Genomic DNA, 19,771 nt, shown 5'->3' on the forward strand with positions numbered 1-19,771 from the left:
AGGCCTACTAAGCATTTCATGCGTCTTCTACTCCGTTCTTAGCAGCTAGCTGCTCTTTCTGCGACCATGGACGCAGCCCGTCGTCCGGCTGTCACTCTGGCACGTTCACGGTTCATCAAACCCCCAGAGCCCAAAGCGACCACGACCCATCAACCTGAACCCTGCAGGTTCTACTCTCTCCTCTCTGCGTCCCTACTGCGTATGGATACGTATCACTGTCCCCCGGCCTTTGCCCGACCGTAGTGGGACATTTCACCGGCTGTTGTCCACTGTCACGTTGCTGATCGCCACCCCGTGGTCCACCGTCCAATTCCCGGATCGTGGTGGCCCGAATTCCACGGCCGAGTGGATATCGACAGGGACTGCTCGCAAGAAAGAAAAGAGACTCATATTACTCCGTAGCACTTGCCCATTCACGAGAGAGGGGAAGGAGGGTGACGCTGAGAGAAACAAGAGACGAGATATCTCGGTCGGCTCGTTGCGCGCGGCGCAGTACGTAATTCTTTACCCATGCGTCGACGCATCCTCATCTATCAACTACACAGATAGCTCTGGTACTTTCGAGTCCGGTACGCTATTGCCCCCGGTCGAGGTTTCCATCGTCTGATGATTTGGACAAATCCCTCCTCCTTCATCTTGGCCCGTCCACGTCCGTGTTGTTGCCTCCCCTGAACATCGCAGCTGGTTGGGCATTGGGTAGAATGAGCCCAGGCTCGACAAGCGCCGTCTGGAAAGACGATCCGAGTAAGGGAGAGGAGGTGTGGGAGGGAGCCACGCTTCCACGGGAGCTGAGAAGGCAGCCAGCGCTGGTAGGCCCGTCTTCTCTCAACTTCTCCTTCATGTTCGGACGATCTGGTTGAACCGAGTCTCGTACTTGCGACACTGATCGCCCGCCAGCGTACACAGCCCAGCGCCGTACCAGCTACGAAACGGCACCCGTTCCCGCTCACGCATGAATTCCCCGACATGACCTCTACCACCTGATGGCCCCTTGCCAATACCCTAGGCATTCTTTGCCGTCGTGCGGTGCTCCTTTGGGCAGTCGAGCCGCCATCAGCTTAAGCCATGGGCAACGACACATATCAATCTCAGTGGGGAGGGGCATCCCTGGCGAACGCCCAATTCGAGCGCGCCTCGGCATGAAAGATCGCCTCTGAGCCACAACCTCACGAGGAGATCCGAATATTTCCCAGGTAACGCCACCCGCCGTCAGCCACCCCTGTTCGGTGCCACCTTGCGAGCAACGGCTTGTGGCGCAGTGTGGCTTCCCCTGCCTGCCGGAGCCACAGAGAACGCTCGTATACTATGCCCCCTGTGGCTCGTAATTCGTGCTCCCCGAGAAAAGGGACCAGCTTTGCGGTACGTGGGACCAGTTCGCTTCGCTTCCTGTGCCACAACAGCACAGATTTACAGATACCGGTATAGTACCGATATAGTATTCTTCATCGGATGCCTCTGGACAACCATCCTTGCGAAGCTGGAAATCCCGGCGCTCGAGAGTCAGCCGCTACTAGCATGCTTGAAGTCAAGAGTGGGCCGGCATTGTTCACGAGGAGGCACTTTACACGCCTTTACACGACGTATTGGCGCCTGTTCCTGAGCTAGTTTAAAATGCTGTGGCTCGTTTTTCCGTGGCATGATTCTCAGCCGCTCAACAAAAAACGCCGGGCTTGCATGGTCGCTCAGCAAGCTTGCATAAGCGTGGACCACTCAGAAGCTGTGTTGCGGTCAGCGAGTGTTAGTGTACTTATCATGGGCGTTGCTGATATCATCAAGGCTGCCCCTCGGATTGAGGGCTTCCCCCGCTTTGAATGGTTGCATTGCCGCCCAAATTTGGCCATAGGACGACGACGTCGGCCACGACAGCATCACATCACATCACGGGGGGAGGCACGCGTACTCATGCTTTGCAGCCCTGTGCGCCAAGGCTGGCGGCAGACTTCGACTGGTTCATTGAGCATGACTGGTTAGAACTTGGCAAGCCGTCGTCTTCTCTATTTGCTGATATTGCGTCCTGGTTTCATCTATCCGTCACATCGTAATTGCCCGTCTGCCATGTGTGGGCAGCGGCGCTCAGCTGTCTCCAATGCCGTGAGCCGGCGCTGACATGTCCACTTCACACCGCCCTATCGGCCCAGGTGCAGACCTGCATCGGCCGCCTGCCTACCGTGAGAGCCCATCAAACGATGCCGTTTGCCGCCATACGAAAGGGAAGAGCAAGGAAAACAGAGGTATGCTGATACAAGTCCTTGGGCCTAAGCAACCGCTCTACTTGGCAACCTCATCCTTCTTCTCCTCGTGACCGTTTGCATCTTCCTTCTCGACCTTCTCAAACTCTGCATAATCGTCGCAACCTAGATTTGATTTTACCAATGTTAGCGGAAAGAGTAGTCCAACACGTCGGAACTGAGCCATCCTCTCGACCAGCCAAGCCCGCCCGTCCCCCATAGACAGGTTGAATAAGGGGACTGTGGGCTGTCTCACCTTCAAAGACGTAGCTCTCGCGCGTCCAGACGTGCATCTTATCCTTGCGGAACTCCTCAAACGACCACTTTACGCGCTCCAGGTTCTCCGGACGCTTGTAGATGTAAGCCATGGCCTGCTTGTCCTCTTCCTTTTGCTCTGTGCCACCACTAGTACCGCCGCCGCTGCGGACCTTGACGGTGACCACCTTCTTCTCGTACTCGGAGCCCTCGAAAAAGTCGAGCTTGAGGACGTTGGCGTCCGTGAGGCCCGTCGCGTAGATGCCTAGGACGGAGCCGCCGGCTTCGGGGATCATGCCTGGGTAGTCGGCGAGCTGGACCCGGTGGCGGGTGTGGTCGTGCAGGAGGGCGGGGGTGAATGTGTAGAGGTCCTTGATTGCCTGGGGCGGGTTGCCGTTGCCTTGGACGACTGTGAAGAAGACCTTGGGCTCCATCTGAGGGGGGAAAGGAAGTGTTAGTGTAAAGTCCTAGCTGGCACGATATCTTCATGACGGTTTGCTTGAAATGTGCAATGTCGAAGCCTGCTTTCTCTGTGACACCCCTATGACTGACTGATACAAAAGCTCAACTTGGATTCTCGGGATGAGTCTGAGCATTTGATCTTTGGAAGTGGAATGGCTTCTCGGAATGTTTGATTAGGAGAGATGGACGACTGACCAAAGTGCCTGTCAATATTGTTAGCTCATAACCATCAAAGACACGAATCTCAGACTCACCATAGAAGAAGGCTGTGTGTGGTCCACTCATTTTGAATGGGGTGTATTCGTGTTTGACAGAGGAAGTTGGGTGTTGTTGAATTGCCTTCGTGAGGTTTCAAAGTTGACCATGTGAGAGGAGTTGTTGCCAAGGTGGACAATACAGAGGCCGCCGGAAGGAATTCAATGCGGGATAATCTAGATTATATATACTACTCTTAGGTCCCAAATGAGACTTCTGACTCACTCAAGCCTCTCGGCTCAAACTTCTGAACGCTGAACTGCCTGATCAGTATGGACTGGTTAGTTCCAAGAAATGCCAATAGGTAAAACCGTTGTATGCGCTTCTATTTGTGGACTTTACACAAGCATCAAAGAATGAGGTACCTGCGTAAAAGCCGTTGGGAAACGTGAAAGGAAACTGAGGCTGGCAAGCAACGATGTAAAGCTGAACAAAGGTGACCGAAGAGTGAAGTGGAATCCCGGCCCGCCTCCGGATCGTGATTCACCGGCGGCCGGAGCTCTTATCGCTCCCCAGACAAGATAAGGCGCTTTAGGCAAACCCCCCTGCCCCCAGACGCGGCCCGGCAAGCACTCCGGGTGGATCTTTTATGGAGCCTTCGTCACGGATCAATATTATTCAGATGCCTAGCGCCAAATGATTTGGCGGCTGGTTCCCCCAGCTTCGCGACTGCCTTCGGAAATTTGAGAGCTCACGTCAAGCCTGGGCCATCAAATCCATTTAATCAAGCCGCGCGACCTTGAGCGATTGGGAACGACTGGGGCACCCCAATTACCAAGGCACACGCGAAGACATCCCGTAATTGTAAAATTACCTTTTGGTCTTTCTATTCACATTTCACACCACCAGCGGCCCTTTTTCTTTTTTCCATTGATCAACGAGATACCCCTCCAACTCCAACGCGCGCTCTCGTCCGCAACCTCGATCCATCAGCCTCGCTGCGACACGAAGTCATCCACGATACCCTTCCCTCCCACGCATGGGAACGAATCACGCGTCCCCCGAGGGCCACTGACGCCGCCATGTCGGGCACCACAATTGACGATGTCGTCAAGCGACTTAGCAGTCCGGACACGGGTACGGAACGAACCCCCGGTGTAATGCGATGCGATCGCTCCCTCGAACTCGGAACCCCGCTGTGGCGGAGACGCATCACTCTTCTTCAGGATCTTGCTGACATGTGTGCGGTACAGACTCGAGAGTCAGGTTAGAGGCGGCGACTACCTTACGCGATAGCCTAGATCACTACACCAATGGAACCATATACCCCCCTTTCCTGAAGCGAATGGTACCGATCTTCCTCACGATACTGAGAGGACCATGCATCTTCCAGAGCAACTCCCCGGAGCAGGTAAGGCATTCCGCATCGATGTAGATGAGTGCGCCTGCTGATATTGGATGACAGAAATTGCGAACATGTATCCTCGAAGTCCTCAACCGATTGCCAGCGACACCGTCCCCGACCGAACCCTTCGAACCGTACGCGGAAGAGGTCGTCGATCTGCTGATGCAGCTGGTCCGTACGGATAATGAAGAGAATGCGACACTATGCGTCAAGATCATCTCGGATGTCATGCGTCACCAACACAAAGTCCTGCAGGGCAAGGTGCAGGCGTTCCTCAACCTAATCCAGGAACTTTTCGAACAGATGGAGAAGGTCGTGCGGGAACAGCTGGACAACACGTCACTCTCGACGGCATCAAACTCCGGCGCTCCATCAACGCCGGGCAGCTCCCAGACAAACTTCCAGTCGCCTAGACCGGGCTCCCCCGTAGCGTCGGTCACAGATCTCGGCCCGGATCCCCAACAGCAGAATCGGCTACTGCTGAAGGGCATGCAGTCTTTCAAAGTCCTCTCGGAATGCCCTATCATTGTAGTTTCCGTTTTCCAGGTCTATCGAAATACTGTCGCATCCAACGTCAAGGCTTTCGTCCCTCTTATTAAGGGGTTCCTCTGCCTACAGGCGAGCGCGCAGAAGCAGGCTCATGCCGATGCCAAGGCTAGGGGACAGATCTTTACGGGAGTGAGCCCGTTGATTAAGAACCGAGCTGCTTTCGGCGAGTTTATCACAGCCCAGGTCAAGACGATGAGCTTTTTGGCTTATCTCTTGCGTCAATACTCTCAGCAATTGACGGATTTCTTACCGACGCTTCCTGAGATTGTGGTTCGACTTTTGCAGGACTGTCCAAGGGAAAAGTCGAGTGCGCGTAAGGAGCTGCTTGTTGCTATTAGGCATATCATCAACTTCAACTTCCGCAAGATCTTCTTGCCAAAGATTGACGAGCTCCTGGACGAGAAGACGCTGATCGGCGACGGCCTTACGGTGTACGAGACTATGAGACCGTTGGCGTATAGTATGCTCGCCGATCTCATCCATCACGTCAGGGACAGTCTCACACCTGAGCAAATTCGCAAGACGGTCGAGGTTTACACCAAGAATCTCCAGGATAACTTCCCAGGGACGAGTTTCCAGACCATGAGTGCGAAACTCCTCCTCAATATGGCGGAGTGCATCGCCAAGATGCCTAACAAGGTCGATGCGCGGCACTATTTGATCATGATCCTAAACGCTATTGGCGACAAGTTCGTGGCCATGAATAGACAATATCCCAACGCAGTGAAGCTCTCGAAACTCTACGCCCAGCAAGCCGCTGACGGAACCCAGGATAGCTACCTTGCGGACAAGGACCACCCGCCTGACTGGGATGAGACCGACATCTTTACTGCCATGCCGATCAAGACGTCAAATCCAAGAGACAGAGGCGCAGACCCCGTTGTGGACAACAAGTTCCTGTTTAAGAACCTGATGAACGGGCTGAAGAACACTTTCTATCAGCTCAGAACTTGCAATGTCAACAACGTAATCGACGTACAGAATGCCCCTCAGCACTGGCAGGATGTTGCCTATGGTTTCACAGCAGAGGAGGTCAACGTCATCGTGAAGTTGTTCAGAGAGGGTGCCTACGTCTTCCGCTACTACGAAATCGAGAAGCCTGCAACCGAGTCCCAGTATATGTCGCCCGTGGAGTACATGGCCAACTTCTACATGGTTTCTAGCAGTAAGGAGGAGAAGGAGCTATTGGAGACCTTTGCGACTGTCTTCCACTGCATTGACCCGGCGACGTTCCACGAAGTTTTCCAGCAAGAGATTCCCCATCTGTACGACATGATCTTCGAGCACACGGGGCTGCTCCACATCCCTCAATTCTTCCTCGCGAGCGAAGCCACTTCGCCAAGCTTTTGCGGCATGTTGCTGCGCTTCTTGATGGAGAGAATTGACCAAGTTGGCTCAGCGGACGTCAAGAAATCGTCAATTCTGTTGAGACTGTTCAAGCTGGCCTTCATGGCAGTCACGCTTTTCGCGAACCAAAACGAACAGGTCCTGCTTCCTCACGTTGTGGACATTGTCACCAAATCCATTGAGCTGTCGACAAAGGCTGAAGAGCCCATGAACTACTTCCTACTCCTGAGATCGTTGTTCCGAAGCATTGGTGGCGGCAAGTTTGAGCATCTCTACAAGCAGATTCTGCCATTGCTTGAAATGCTGCTGGATGTGCTTAACAACCTGCTCATGGCAGCAAGAAAACCCGCCGAGCGTGATCTTTACGTGGAACTGTGCTTGACGGTGCCGGCACGTTTAAGCAACTTGTTGCCCCATCTCAGCTTCCTGATGCGGCCACTCGTTGTCGCATTGCGCGCCAACACCGATCTGGTCGGTCAAGGATTGCGGACGCTGGAGCTCTGTGTTGATAACCTCACCGCGGACTACCTGGACCCCATCATGGCTCCGGTAATTGATGAGTTGATGACGGCGCTGTTTGACCATCTCAAACCCCATCCCTACAGTCACTTCCACGCCCATACCACGATGCGCATCCTAGGAAAGCTTGGAGGCCGGAACCGAAAGTTCATGACCGACGCGCAGCCCCTGAACTACAAGGATTATGCCGACGACCCGACAAGCTTTGATCTTCGCCTGATCGGCTCCAAGAAGGATAGAGCTTTCCCTGCGGAGACTGGTGTTGATTTCGCCATTAGGAAGTTGATGGAGCAGCCAAAGGCGGGCAAGGGCAACCAAGCGCGACAGTATGATGGTTACTACAAGAAGCAGTCCTTCCACTTCATCAAGTCCCAACTGAAGATGCGGATCGGCTTCGAGAACTTGCCCGACGACATGCCTAGACTTCTGCGCCTCCAAGCTCAAGATTTAGCCGCCAGAAGAATCGACTTTGACTTCTCTGTCTTCACAACACACGACAGAGAACGATCCATTCCCAAGAAGGATGAGCAAGACGATCTTCTCAAGCGTTTGCTGAAGGCTGTCATGTTTGCCGAGTCTTTGCCTGATTTCAAGGAAGAAGCGCAGACATTCCTCATGAATCTCTGCAAACACTTTACAATCATTGAGGTTGGCCGAGCCTTGGTCGACGTCAAGCGAACGTATAGCCCATTCGATCCCAACGCTGGAGAAGGCCAACTCTTTATTGATACCCGGGTGCTCTCTGATGCTATTGTGGAATCGTTGGCTTCGGATCACCCAGAAGTGCGAGAATCTGCGCAGCGCGCGATCCGGGAGGTATACGACTCTGCCACCACAATTCTGGGCAACGAGCAGAGTGTTGCTAGGCTGCCTCTCTTTAATAACTTGAGCACCACATTCTGCCATGGCTGCTACGAAGAAGAGTGGTTTACCAAAACTGGTGGCTCGCTCGGTATCAACTTCCTTCTCAATGAGCTTGACCTAGGTGACCAATGGGTTGCGGGCAAGCAGATCGAGTTCATTCGCTCTCTAATGTACGTCATCAAGGACATGCCCCAGGACCTCCCTGAGAAGACTAGGAGGTCTGCTCAGGTCACCTTGGAGACATTGTTGCACAAAATCACGAAGAACATCAAGAAGGAGGATGCTATGCCGCAGCAAAACCCTGGTCAGCCGCCTCAACAGAGGTCACGCCTCGCACAAATTTGCATGCAGTTTAATACGGAATTGGCGCACATGAACCGCCATGTTCGCGAGACTGCGAAGCGATCCCTCGAACTTATCGCCAAGGCGGCCAACTGTGCTGTGTGGGAGCTGATTGAACCCTACAAGGAGCGATTCCTCCAGCCAATATACTCCAAACCCCTTCGTGCCCTGCCGTTCCCCATCCAGATCGGCTACATTGACGCAATGACTTATCACATGACCTTGCGGAAGGAATGGGTTACTTTTGACGACAACTTGACCAGATTACTCATGGAGTCTTTGGCTTTGGCTGATGCGAGCGATGAGTCACTGGCGAATAAGCCAGGAGAATTCAGGACGCACGAATACATTGTCAACCTTAGGGTTGCCTGTATCAACATCCTCAGCACCGCCACCAGTTTCGAAGAGTTCGCGCCACTCAAGCAAGGCAGCCACCCTACGCGTTCCAAGATCGTCTCGGTTTTCTTCAAGTGTCTGTACTCGGACTCGAAGGCCACAATCGACGCGGCAAATAGTGCCCTCAAGAACACCCTGGAGGCACACCAGAAGCTTCCGAAGGACTTGCTCCAAGGTGGTCTGAGACCGGTTCTTGCCAGTCTCCAAGACCCCAAGAAGCTCTCGACCCATGGCTTAGACAACCTGGGCCGACTCTTGAAGCTGCTCACTACGTACTTCAAGGTCGAAATTGGAGCTCGCCTGCTCGATCACGTCAAGGTGCTTGCAGAGCCCAGCACTCTGCAACAGCTCTCCTTCACCTTCTTTGAGCAGAATGGCCCGATGAAGGTTATTGCCGCCGTCTTCAACATCTTCCACCTTTTGCCCCCACAGGCAGAGGGCTTCAAGCAACGTCTCATTGACCTGGCATTGGAGCTAGAGGAGAAGCTGCGTCGCACCCACGAAAGTCCCTTCCGAGCACCGTTGTATAAGTTCATCAACCGATACCCCAACGAGGTTTGGAACTTCATTCTGCCTAAGCTCGAAGATCTCAAGTACGGGCGCTTCATCTCACAGGTGATCCGTAACCCGGAGAGCGGCCCTCTTAGAGATACGGTGTCCTCCAACGTTCAAGCCCTAATTGACTTCTGCAACAACGCGATTTCGCAAAACAAGGATAGCAAGCTCGTCACCGTCGTCAATGCCGTTCACATTCTCTATTCTCTTACCCTGTCGCCTGGAACGGACACTTGGCTAGAGAAGAAGGAGCATTTGACCTGGCTGAAGCAAGTCGGCAAGGAGCTGGAGAAGCAGATGCGGGCCCATACTCTCGCACCCAACTTGAGACTGCCGGCGTGCCAGGCTTCAGACCAGCTGATGTCAATCTTCATCAAGTCTTTGGAACGTAATCCAAAAGACCTCGAGTCGCTCTTCAGCCTGGTAGATTCAGTCACGACTGACGACCTCCGTGCCTCTCAGCCTCTGATCGCCTACATCTACAAGAACATTGTCAGCAGCGATTCGCCAGAGTTCTGGAAATCGACGGTTCTCAGATGCCTTGACGCCTACCCCCAGAAGAACATCACTCAGAAAATGAAGTGTTTCTTGCTGCACTACATTGTCAACCCAATCGTGGCCATGGACGTGCAACGCAACTGGAGCTTACCGCCGCAGACAAAGGGTCGATTTATGGACAAGACCATCATCGATGCAGTCAACGCGAAGATATGGAAATTGCACCAAGATGCCAGCCAGCATGACAACGACGATCTTCTGCAGCCAGGCATTGACCACACCAAGTTTGAGGTTCTTCAACTGTCAGCAATGTTGGTCAAGTACCACTCCACCATTTTCCAGGAGGCCAGGAAGGACATCATTAAGAGTTGCTGGACCTTGATCCGACTGGACGATGTCATCAACAAGCACGCCGCCTACGTTGTGATCGCCTACTTCATCGCGCTATATGAGACGCCGGTGAAGATCGTCACCCAGGTGTACCTCTCACTACTGAGAGCAAACCAGAACGAGGGACGAGCCTTGGTCACACAGGCTCTCGAGTTGATCGCTCCCGTTCTGCCCAAGCGACTGGGAACACAGGCCCATGATCGTAATGCGGGATGGGCGCTGGCTCCTAGAAAGATTCTTGCCGACGAAGGCCAGAACGTGCAGCAAATGACCAGCATCTTCCACTTCTTGGTCAGGCATCCTGACCTATTTTATGAGTCAAGAGATAAGTACGCTATGCTCATAATCTCGTCCCTGAGAAAAGTTGCTGCGCCACCCAATCCTTCAAACGAGTCCAAGAAGCTCGCTCTTAACATGATGTGGCTCATTTGGCTCTGGGAGCAACGGCGTGTGGAGGGTAAAGGAGACGCAGTGTCGCGTTCTATCTCCGAGTCACCGACGTCTAAGAAGCGCAAGTTGGACAGTGCAGACCAGCCAATGTCATCACCTCCTACCGTCAGACAAAGCCTGGGCGGCAACGACTATCAAATTGCGCATGTCGCGCGCCAGAAGATGATCAAGTATCTGGTCGAATTCATTGCTCAACTGAATGAGCGGTACCAATTGCCATCCACGAAGGCAAGAGACAATGCTTCTACGACCGGCCCCGCCATGCCGCCTACGTCTACCGAGTTGTGCAAGAAGGCTATGAGTCTGTTTTACAACCTAGTTCAGCCCCAGTACTGGGGTGATCTGGATATAGACCTCTACCCCAATGTCACCGATGTTGTTCTGGCTAGCGATAAGACGCAGAACTTCCTCGCAGCGGATCCCTCCGACGAGAAGTTTGATGAGAAGTTCATCACAAACATCATCAACACTCTTCAGGTTGTTCGCATCATCTTGAACTCCAAGCCAGATGAGTGGATTGCCAAGAACATGCCATCGGTCCAGAAAGTTCTCGACAAGGTTCTTAAGAGCGAGAATCCCGAGTTGCAGGATTGCTTGCACCTTGCAGACAAGAAGTACGATGATGATCGCGACCTGAAGTCAATCATCCAGAGGGTACTCGATGCTGTTCCTGAGGACGTGCCGATGGAGGACGCCGACGCTGAGGGTGAGACGGAGTCACAAAACTCGGAGATCATCAACTCCTTGTCATCGATTGCTGGCGAAGCTATGGCGGCAGGACACTATGGATCTGGAGTCAACATTCTGTGGTCATTGGGTAACCGCAAGCCCTCCGTCATTGACCAACACATCCCAGTCCTCATGAAGGCTTTGCAGAGCAAGTTGGCCCGTGAACACGTTCAGCATTACACGGCCGTCGCCAATCATCAGGCTGGGCAGCCTCGGACTCAGGATGCAAACACTCCAACGGGAGAAATGTCTACGTACGATCTTGAGGTCTCAACCGCACTCATGACCAAGGCTATCCAGGTTGTTGCACTGCGCATGGAAGTCCTGGGTGATAATCGACGACCTTTCCTCAGTGTTCTCGCGACACTGGTAGAAAAGTCCATGCACATTCCTCTGTGCGAGGAGATCCTCAACATGGTGGAAGGCTGGGTGTTCCGTTCTGAAGGCACCTGGCCTACGCTCAAGGAAAAGACTGCAGTCCTCCACAAGATGTTGTCCTTTGAGCATCGTCAAGACTCGACCATGTTGACGAAATTCCTCGAGTTGGTCATTCGCATCTACGAGGATCCCAAGATCACCCGTACCGAGTTGACTGTTCGCATGGAGCATGCTTTCCTGATCGGCACACGCGCTCAAGACGTGGACATGCGCAATCGCTTCATGGCTATATTCGACAAGAGTCTTTCAAAGACTGCAAGCGCACGCCTTGCCTATGTTCTGACCTCTCAGAACTGGGATACTCTGGCCGACAGTTATTGGCTGGCACAGGCATCGCACCTTCTTCTTGGCGCGGTTGAACTGAACAGCCCTATCCAGCTGCATCAGGAAGACTTCAAGACAATGCCGCTCACCCAGCTCTTCTCAATTCATGCCAAGGACAACAGAGAGCCCACCAGCATGTCGGATGATAAGCTTGACAACTTGGTGACTGCTCACCGACGTTTCATGAGCGAGCTTGGCGAGGTCAAGGTTCGAGACCTGATCGAGCCTCTCGTTCAGCTTCAGCATGTCGACAACACCCTCGCTCATCAGCTTTGGATTGCTTTATTCCCTATCTACTGGTCTGCGACAATGAAGGAAGAACGCACCGATCTCGAGCGTGGCATGGTTGCTCTCCTCACTAAGGACTACCACAGCCGCCAGATCGACAAGCGACCAAACGTGGTACAGTCCCTCCTGGAGGGTGCGGCCAAGGCTTGGCCTGATTGCAAGATTCCGCCGCATGTTCTCAAGTACGAGGCTAAGACGTACGATGCGTGGTACACTGCGCTCGTTCAACTTGAGAATGCGGCCATCAAGCCAGAGATCGAATCGGCAACTGTTCGTGAGAGCAACCTCGATGCACTTGTCGAGCTGTATGCTTCTCTACAAGAAGACGATCTGTTCTACGGCACATGGCGTAGACGGTGCCAGTTTGTGGAGACAAATGCTGCGTTATCCTATGAGCAAAATGGAATGTGGGACAAGGCCCAAAAGATGTACGAGGCCGCTCAGATCAAGGCTCGAACGGGTGTCATCCCCTTCTCTCAAGGGGAATATGTCCTTTGGGAAGATCACTGGGTTTTGTGTGCGCAGAAGCTGCAGCAATGGGAGATTCTTCAAGATTTCGCCAAGCACGAGAACTTCCAGGACTTGCTTCTTGAGTGCGCTTGGAGGAACAACACTGAGATGTGGCAGACACAGGAGCATCGCGAGGCGCTCGACAACCTTATCAAGGGCGTTATGGACGCTCCGACGCCTCGCCGTGCCTTCTTCCAGGCCTTCATGTCACTTCTTAAGTTCTACAACAAGCAAGAAACACCCCAAGACTTTGCCAAGTCGTGCGACGAAGCCATTCAACTTTCTATCCGGAAGTGGCATCAGCTGCCGAAGCAGCTCACCAAGGCACATATCCCTCTGCTTCAGAACTTCCAGCAATTGGTCGAACTCCACGACGCCAGCGTGATCTGCAATAGCTTGGCTAGCACCAATCAGTCTAACTTGGATGTTAAGAGCGGAGAACTCAAGCTCCTGCTTGGTGCATGGCGCGATCGTTTGCCCAACGTCTGGGACGACATCACTGCCTGGCAAGACCTAGTAACCTGGCGCCAGCATATCTTTGGCCTCATCAACCAGACGTACCTCCAGCTGCTCCCTCAAGGAGGCGGACAAAACGCCAGTGGTGCCTCGTTTGCCTACCGTGGATACCACGAGACTGCCTGGATTATCAACCGCTTCGCACACGTCGCTCGCAAGCACAGTCTGCCGGAGGTCTGCATCACACAGCTGAGCAGGATCTACACACTTCCGAATATCGAGATCCAAGAAGCCTTCCTCAAGCTACGAGAGCAGGCCAAGTGCCATTATGAGAATCCCGATGAGCTTACGAGCGGATTGGACGTTATCAACAACACCAATCTGAACTACTTCAATCCGCCCCAGAAGGCCGAATTCTACACTCTGAAGGGCATGTTCCTCGAGAAACTCAAGCAGAAGGAAGAGGCCGATTCTGCATACGGCACAGCCCTGTACTTCGATATCACCGCCGCCAAGGCTTGGGCCGAATGGGGTTATTTCAACGAGCGCAAGTACAAGGAGGATCCGACTGATATCAACTCGGCTCGTCAGGCACTTACGTCGTACCTGCAAGCCGCCGGAAGCTACAAGAACGCCAAGTCACGCAAGCTCATTGCTCGCATCTTGTGGCTGCTCAGCCTGGACGACGCCAACGGCTCCATAGCAGCTGGCTTCGACGACTTCAAGGGCGAGACTCCTGTCTGGTACTGGATCACCTACATTCCTCAGCTCCTCACTGGTCTTGGCCACAAAGAAGCACCAAGGGTCCACCAGGTCCTTAGCAAGATTGCCAGGTCATATCCTCAAGCGCTGTACTTCCAGCTGCGAACCAACAGGGAGGATATGCTTGTCATCAAGAAGAACCAGGAAGCCAAGGAGAAGGCCCGCCAGCGTGCCCAATCGACGGTGTCCAATGGCAAGCCCAGCGCCTCGCCTCAACAACCCAAGCAAGACGGCGTTCCGAAGCCGGATGCTTCTGGTTCAAGGCCCGGTACTGCCAGCGGCGGTGAAGCGAATGCCTCCGTTAAGACCGAAGGTAACGACGCCAACGGCACCCCGGCTGCTCAGGCCAATGGTGCAGCTGCTGGTGGAGACCAATCAGCCGCTGGTCAGAAGAAGCCACCATGGGAACTCACTGAGGAGATCATGAGCGCCCTGAAGACCGCATTCCCCCTTCTCGCCCTGTCCATGGAGACCATGGTGGATCAGATCCAGAAGCACTTCAAGTGCCCTCCTGATGAAGATGCGTACCGTCTCATCGTTGCTCTGCTTAATGACGCGCTAGCGTACGTCAGCCGCATGCCTTCATCGTTCGCCAAGGACGTCAAGCTTCCTTCCGCTACCGAGACCAACATCACGCGCTTCGCCGAAACGATTCTTCCAGCTCACATCAAGAAATCTTTCGAGGCCGATTTTGTTACTGTCAAACCGACCATGTACGAGTACATTCATAAGCTCCGCCGATGGCGCAACAAGTTTGAGGAGAAGCTTGATCGCCGAACGACCCGCGTCTCGCTGGAGGCATTCTCGCCGCACCTCTCCGAATTCCGTTACCAGAGGTTCGATGATGTCGAGATTCCTGGGCAATACCTGCAGCACAAGGACAAGAACCAAGACTTCATCCGCATTGAGCGCTTCTTGCCCAATGTCGATCTGGTGCGGTCGATCAGTGCCTCGTACCGTCGTCTCCAGATGCGCGGTCACGATGGAAGCATCCACTCGTGGGCTGTTCAACACCCGGCGGCCAGACACTGCCGTCGCGAGGAGCGTATCCTGCAGCTCTTCAGACAGCTCAACCAGACCTTGGGTAGAAGAAAGGAGAGTCGCCGCCGAGACCTTCAGTTCACTCTGCCATTGATGGTTCCTCTTGCACCTCACATCCGCATTGTGCAGGAAGACACCTCATACATCACCCTGCAGAGCGTATATGAGGACCACTGCAGACGCCACGGCATGTCCAAGGACGATCCTGTATTATTTACCATGGAGAAGCTGCGTGGCGTTCTTGACACAAAGAACTCGGTAAGTAGCGCCATCAGAGAGTCAATGACAAAACCTGACAATTTTTCACAGAAGCATGCCGAGCAAAGCGCAACCGCCCGACTGGAGGTGTTCCACGCCATCCAGGAGAAGTGGGTGCCACAGAACTTGGCCCTGGACTATTTCCAGAAGGCCTTCCCCGACTTTACCGAGTTCTGGCTGTTCCGCAGACAGTTCTCATACCAGCTTGCGTCACTCACTTTTATGACATACATCCTGTACATGCACAACCGTTACCCACAGAAGATCAACATTGCTCGTGGATCTGGAAACATCTGGGGTTCGGAACTCATGGCGTACATGAGCGCTGCGAAGCCCTTCTTCCACAACCCGGAGCCGGTGCCATTCCGTCTGACGCCCAACCTCCAGACACTCATGGGCCCACTGGCAACGGAGGGCATCTTCAGCTGTGCTCTTATGGCCATCGCACGATGCCTCACAGAGCCCGAGTACGAGTTGGAGCACGCCCTTACGCTCTTCGTTCGCGATGAAATGATTTTCTGGTTCACGAGCTCCCACCGGACGGTGCAAATGACGGAGAACCAGCTCCGCGAATCGGTGCAAGTGAACAGCGACTCAGTGGTCAAGCGGGCCGTGAGCCTGGCACAGAGCCCCGTCGGCAACTTGCCTGCCAACCAGACGGTCATTGACCTCGTCGCTAAGGCAGTCAACCCCATGAACCTGGCGCAATGCGATGCGTTGTGGATGCCGTACTTGTAAAGAAAACGTGTGAGGGGGGTGGAAAGAAAGCAGAGGGCTTGGGGACTACGCGCACGTGTGTGTCTTGGGAGGTTACCCCTGTTGTATGATTTTAGCAAGGCGTTTTTTGGGATGCGAACGAGGATTGAGGGATTTGGAGGTCATGGAGGCCATGCAGGAGAGCAGGAAAAAATGGATGGTTAGAGATGACGATTCCTTGTTGTATTTGTACGGCCGTCTAGCATCAGAAGCTCTCCTACACATTGGCTGGTTAGAGCTCTCGATGTTGAAGCAAGATACAGCTTCATGATAATTCAGATTGTTTGTATTCAAGTTCCCAAACCTGATGAAGTTCATTTTGTATTTTTTGACTTTGCGGTGACATGTGCGCCATACTTACACGAATTAACCGAGTCGACGTTGAGGCAAACATGAACTTTCAGACGTAGAGTTTCGGGAGATCGGGAGAAATGGTAGTTTGCCGCGCGTGGAAGGCCGGGGTCGACCCGGCTCGCTAGCCTAGACCCTTGTCCCAAGCCTCCCAGACGCCAAACGTCAACTTACCAAAGCATCGGTGACAGTCCGAACTCGCTTGGCCGCCACATTCCCTCTCCCTCGTTTGGTGTGGTTCACCGTCTAGAAAGTCCGCACCCGCCAGTACGGCCTACTGGACCTTATGGATACGTACCCCCCCTACCCACTCACTCACCGCGGAGAGCCACCGGGCGAGTCGGGGCGCTCTCTTGGCTTGGCCTTATCAACAAGCAGTTCTTGAGCTTCCTTATCGGGGTACTCACACACACAAAACTCCACGTTGGAAAGATGGATGACGATTTGTAATCCCGGGGGTTGAGGAGCCATCCGGGGTGGTGGTGGTGGACTGGGGCACGGCGGACACGGAACTGTCATTCATTCGGTTGCTTGCTCTCTCTCGGTATCTTTTGCCTACCTCCTTCTCAACACTTCTTATCTTTCAAAGTCCGTTCTCATCTTCCCCTCCTTGGCTTTTGATTCACAGTCTTGTTGGTGGTTCTTTGAACTTTGGTATACCGTACTTCACATTACAGAACTCAACTATCAACATTGAGTTGTCCAGCGCAATTCGGCCACGGTATCGTATAAGCCTTATCTCCGCCGAGGCACGCGACAGCTAGCAGCATCACCATTATCCCCGTCACCAGCGATCGTGTCGCCGTACCAACGTCAATCAAGATGTCCGCCGCCACCATGGACAGCTCGTCCAAGAAGGCGCCCTTGAGCCTCGAGCACCACTTCTCCGAGGTAACCAAGAGGCGTGAGCCCAGCAAGATGAAGGAGTATTACAAGTACTTTGAGATTCCCGGCATTGGGAACCTAGCTGGAGGTTAGTAAGAGAACCCCGAAAACCACAATTTCACCGCTGGGAATTTCTCATTTCTTCACTTGAGTCTCACAACAGCACTTGTTTTTTTTTTCCCGTTACCACTCTCTTGTGTTGCTTCACCTTGAAAGTTGCACGGCATCAATGAGATTGATTCGGGTTGTCGCGATCTGTCCTACCCGTCTTGCAGTGAGACGGGAAGGATGCCGCAATATATGCCGTAATGTGCACCTTGCGTTGCGTGCTCATCACGTATACGTGCGGGATCGCGCGTCAACGCTCCAATGATATTCGCAATCCCGATTTCGGCCAAACCTTGGTACCCCGGGCAAAGCATGAATCGCTGACACTTTTCCGGAACCCCCATTATAGGCCTGCCGCATTCGAGCCTGTTCCCGTTCGACACCCTCGAGGCGCAAGCCGCGAAGCCCGAACGATGGGAACCATCTCCGATCCCCGATGATGGCACCACTGGCAACACCACCACCATTCCGATCCGGGGCGCCGCGGCCGCGGGCCAGGATAAGGAAAAGGACGTCAAGGCCTCCCGGCACGTCACCGTTCCCGGCACCGACGACGACCGCGACCCGCTCCGCCGCATCGACGTCGCCACCGCGCTGCAGTACGGTACGGCCGAGGGGTACCCGCCCCTCCGGTCCTTCATTCGCCAGTTCACGCGGGACCACCTGCACCCGGACGTACCGTACCTCGGCGGACCGGAGGTGATTCTCAGCTGCGGCGCGACCGACGGCTTCTCCAAGACGCTAGAGCTCATTACGAACCCGTGGAGCCCCGCGAAGGACGCCGCAGCGGAGCGGCCCGGTATGCTGTGCGAGGTCTTTGTGTACAGCCAGGTCTTGTCGCAGGCGCTGCCGCGGGGTATCCAGGTCGTGCCGGTCGAGATGGACGATGGCGGCATGATTGCCAATGGGCCTGGCGGGTTGGAGGAGGTGTTGGCTGGGTGGGATGAGAAGAATGGCAAGAGGCCGCATTTCATTTACACCGTGACGTGAGTTTGTTCTTTTCTCTCTAAACTTCATCTCTTTCTCTATCTCCTTTTCCCTTTTTGGGGGAGGATCGCTGCTCTGAGAGGCAAGACAAAACACATGGCTGACACGTGGCATGGGGTGCTTCTAGAATGGGTCACAACCCGACCAGCGGCATCTTGTCCGTCGAACGCCGTAAGGAGATTTACGCTATCGCCAGCAAGTACGATGTCATTATTGTCGAAGACGACCCGTACTGGTACTTGCAGTACCCCTCCGCGGTCGTCGAGGAAGCCAAGTCGCGCGGCCTCGAGGTTTCTCCCTCTCCTCCGACTTACAAGCCGACCAAGTCTTCCGGCTACCAGTTCCTGGATTCCTTGACCCCTTCGTTCCTCAGCATCGACACGGACGGCAGAGTCATTCGCCTCGACACCTTTTCCAAGACTATCGCGCCAGGATGCCGCATGGGCTGGATCACGGCGCAGCCGGCCATCATTGAGCGCTTGTTGAGGTATGCATCATCTATCCATCCACAATATATCACTCAAACACCATCAAAACTAACATGACCGTGTCTCTCCAGAATCACCGAAGTCACCACCCAGCAACCCTCAGGCTTCGTGCAATCCACCGTAGCAGAGCTCATCATGGGCGACCAGCCCCCCGCCGCCCGCTCCGCCTTCGCTGCCCTCACCTCGCGCCAGAAGCAAACATTCGAGGGCTGGAAGATGGACGGCTGGGTCCGTTGGCTCGCCGGCCTCCGCGGCGTCTACGAGCGCCGCATGAACCGCATGTGCACCATCCTCGACGAAGGCTCCATCCAGCTCAAGCAGTCGACCCCGCGCAGCGCCGACGATGCCGAATGGGGCGTCGTGAGCAAGACACAGCTCTACGAGTTTGCGTGGCCTCGCGGTGGCATGTTCATCTGGCTCAAGCTGCGGCTCGAGACGCACCCGCTGTGGATGGCGACGGGCGGCGAGCGGATCCCTCTGCTCGATGGGGAGAGGCTGTCGACGGCGCTCATGTTCTTTGCGACCAAGAAGCCGTATCGCGTGCTCGTGAGCCCCGGACTCATCTTTAGTGCCACGCCGGCGATTCGGGCGGAGAGGGGGTGGGCTTACTTCCGGTTGTGTTTTGCGGCTGAGACGGAGGAGAATGTGGACTTGTGCGCGCAGAGGTTGGCGGATGCGATTCAGAGGTTCTGGAGGATCAAGAAGGTGGAAGAGGTTGAGCAGTTGCTCGGGGACTTTTTCCTGGCCCAGGGTGAAGAAGAGGAGGGGCTTGAGGGCTTGGGCAACTTGGGTAGCCTGATGGGATGCTGAAGGCCCCTTGGATACATCTTGGAAGGACAGACATTTTAACGAATCAGATGAATCAAACCATCCGTATGACATATAACAGAACGTGGGTTACAGCTCACACATGATATGCAGCATGGAGATTAGAG

General features: G+C 54.2%; 3 protein-coding genes across 3 annotated transcripts; 2 read left to right on the forward strand and 1 right to left on the reverse strand.

Annotated features, from left to right (window-relative positions):
* Nucleotides 1-2,119: 2,119 nt before the first annotated feature.
* BDZ83DRAFT_401727 (AIG2-like family protein) lies at nucleotides 2,120-3,253 on the reverse strand. The gene is made up of 3 exons (XM_060502851.1): nucleotides 3,200-3,253; nucleotides 2,485-3,148; nucleotides 2,120-2,354 (listed from the first exon to the last, which is right to left on the reverse strand). The coding sequence occupies exons 2-3, from the start codon at nucleotides 2,915-2,917 to the stop codon at nucleotides 2,269-2,271; spliced, it is 519 nt and encodes a 172-aa protein (XP_060370390.1). The 5' UTR covers nucleotides 2,918-3,148; nucleotides 3,200-3,253; the 3' UTR covers nucleotides 2,120-2,268.
* Nucleotides 3,254-3,909: 656 nt separating this feature from the next.
* Nucleotides 3,910-16,381, forward strand: BDZ83DRAFT_788211 (FAT domain-containing protein). The gene is made up of 4 exons (XM_060515675.1): nucleotides 3,910-4,277; nucleotides 4,394-4,551; nucleotides 4,606-15,261; nucleotides 15,313-16,381. Exons 1-4 carry the CDS (start codon nucleotides 4,223-4,225, stop codon nucleotides 15,997-15,999), a joined length of 11,556 nt encoding a protein of 3,851 aa, XP_060370391.1. The 5' UTR covers nucleotides 3,910-4,222; the 3' UTR covers nucleotides 16,000-16,381.
* Nucleotides 16,382-17,190: 809 nt separating this feature from the next.
* Nucleotides 17,191-19,646, forward strand: BDZ83DRAFT_647101 (aromatic amino acid aminotransferase; the record flags this gene model as incomplete). Its single annotated transcript, XM_060510043.1, has 4 exons — nucleotides 17,191-17,341; nucleotides 17,711-18,347; nucleotides 18,476-18,835; nucleotides 18,908-19,646. The coding sequence occupies 4 exons, from the start codon at nucleotides 17,191-17,193 to the stop codon at nucleotides 19,644-19,646; spliced, it is 1,887 nt and encodes a 628-aa protein (XP_060370392.1).
* Between the last annotated feature and the right edge of the window lie 125 nt (nucleotides 19,647-19,771).

This window comes from Colletotrichum acutatum (assembly GCF_030867785.1).
Source record: "Colletotrichum acutatum strain CBS 112980 chromosome Unknown BDZ83scaffold_7, whole genome shotgun sequence".
NCBI lineage: Eukaryota > Fungi > Ascomycota > Sordariomycetes > Glomerellales > Glomerellaceae > Colletotrichum > Colletotrichum acutatum.

Bases quoted from the DNA above. Each gene is read 5' to 3' on its own strand.
- BDZ83DRAFT_401727 (XM_060502851.1), bottom strand. From the start codon at position 2,917: ATGGAGCCCAAGGTCTTCTTCACAGTCGTCCAAGGCAACGGCAACCCG. The intron at 2,355-2,484 runs GTGAGACAGCCC...AATCAAATCTAG, and splicing joins CGAGAGCTACGTCTTTGAAG to GTTGCGACGATTATGCAGAG.
- BDZ83DRAFT_788211 (XM_060515675.1), top strand. From the start codon at position 4,223: ATGTCGGGCACCACAATTGACGATGTCGTCAAGCGACTTAGCAGTCCG. The intron at 4,278-4,393 runs GTACGGAACGAA...TGTGCGGTACAG, and splicing joins ACTTAGCAGTCCGGACACGG to ACTCGAGAGTCAGGTTAGAG. The intron at 15,262-15,312 runs GTAAGTAGCGCC...AATTTTTCACAG, and splicing joins TTCTTGACACAAAGAACTCG to AAGCATGCCGAGCAAAGCGC.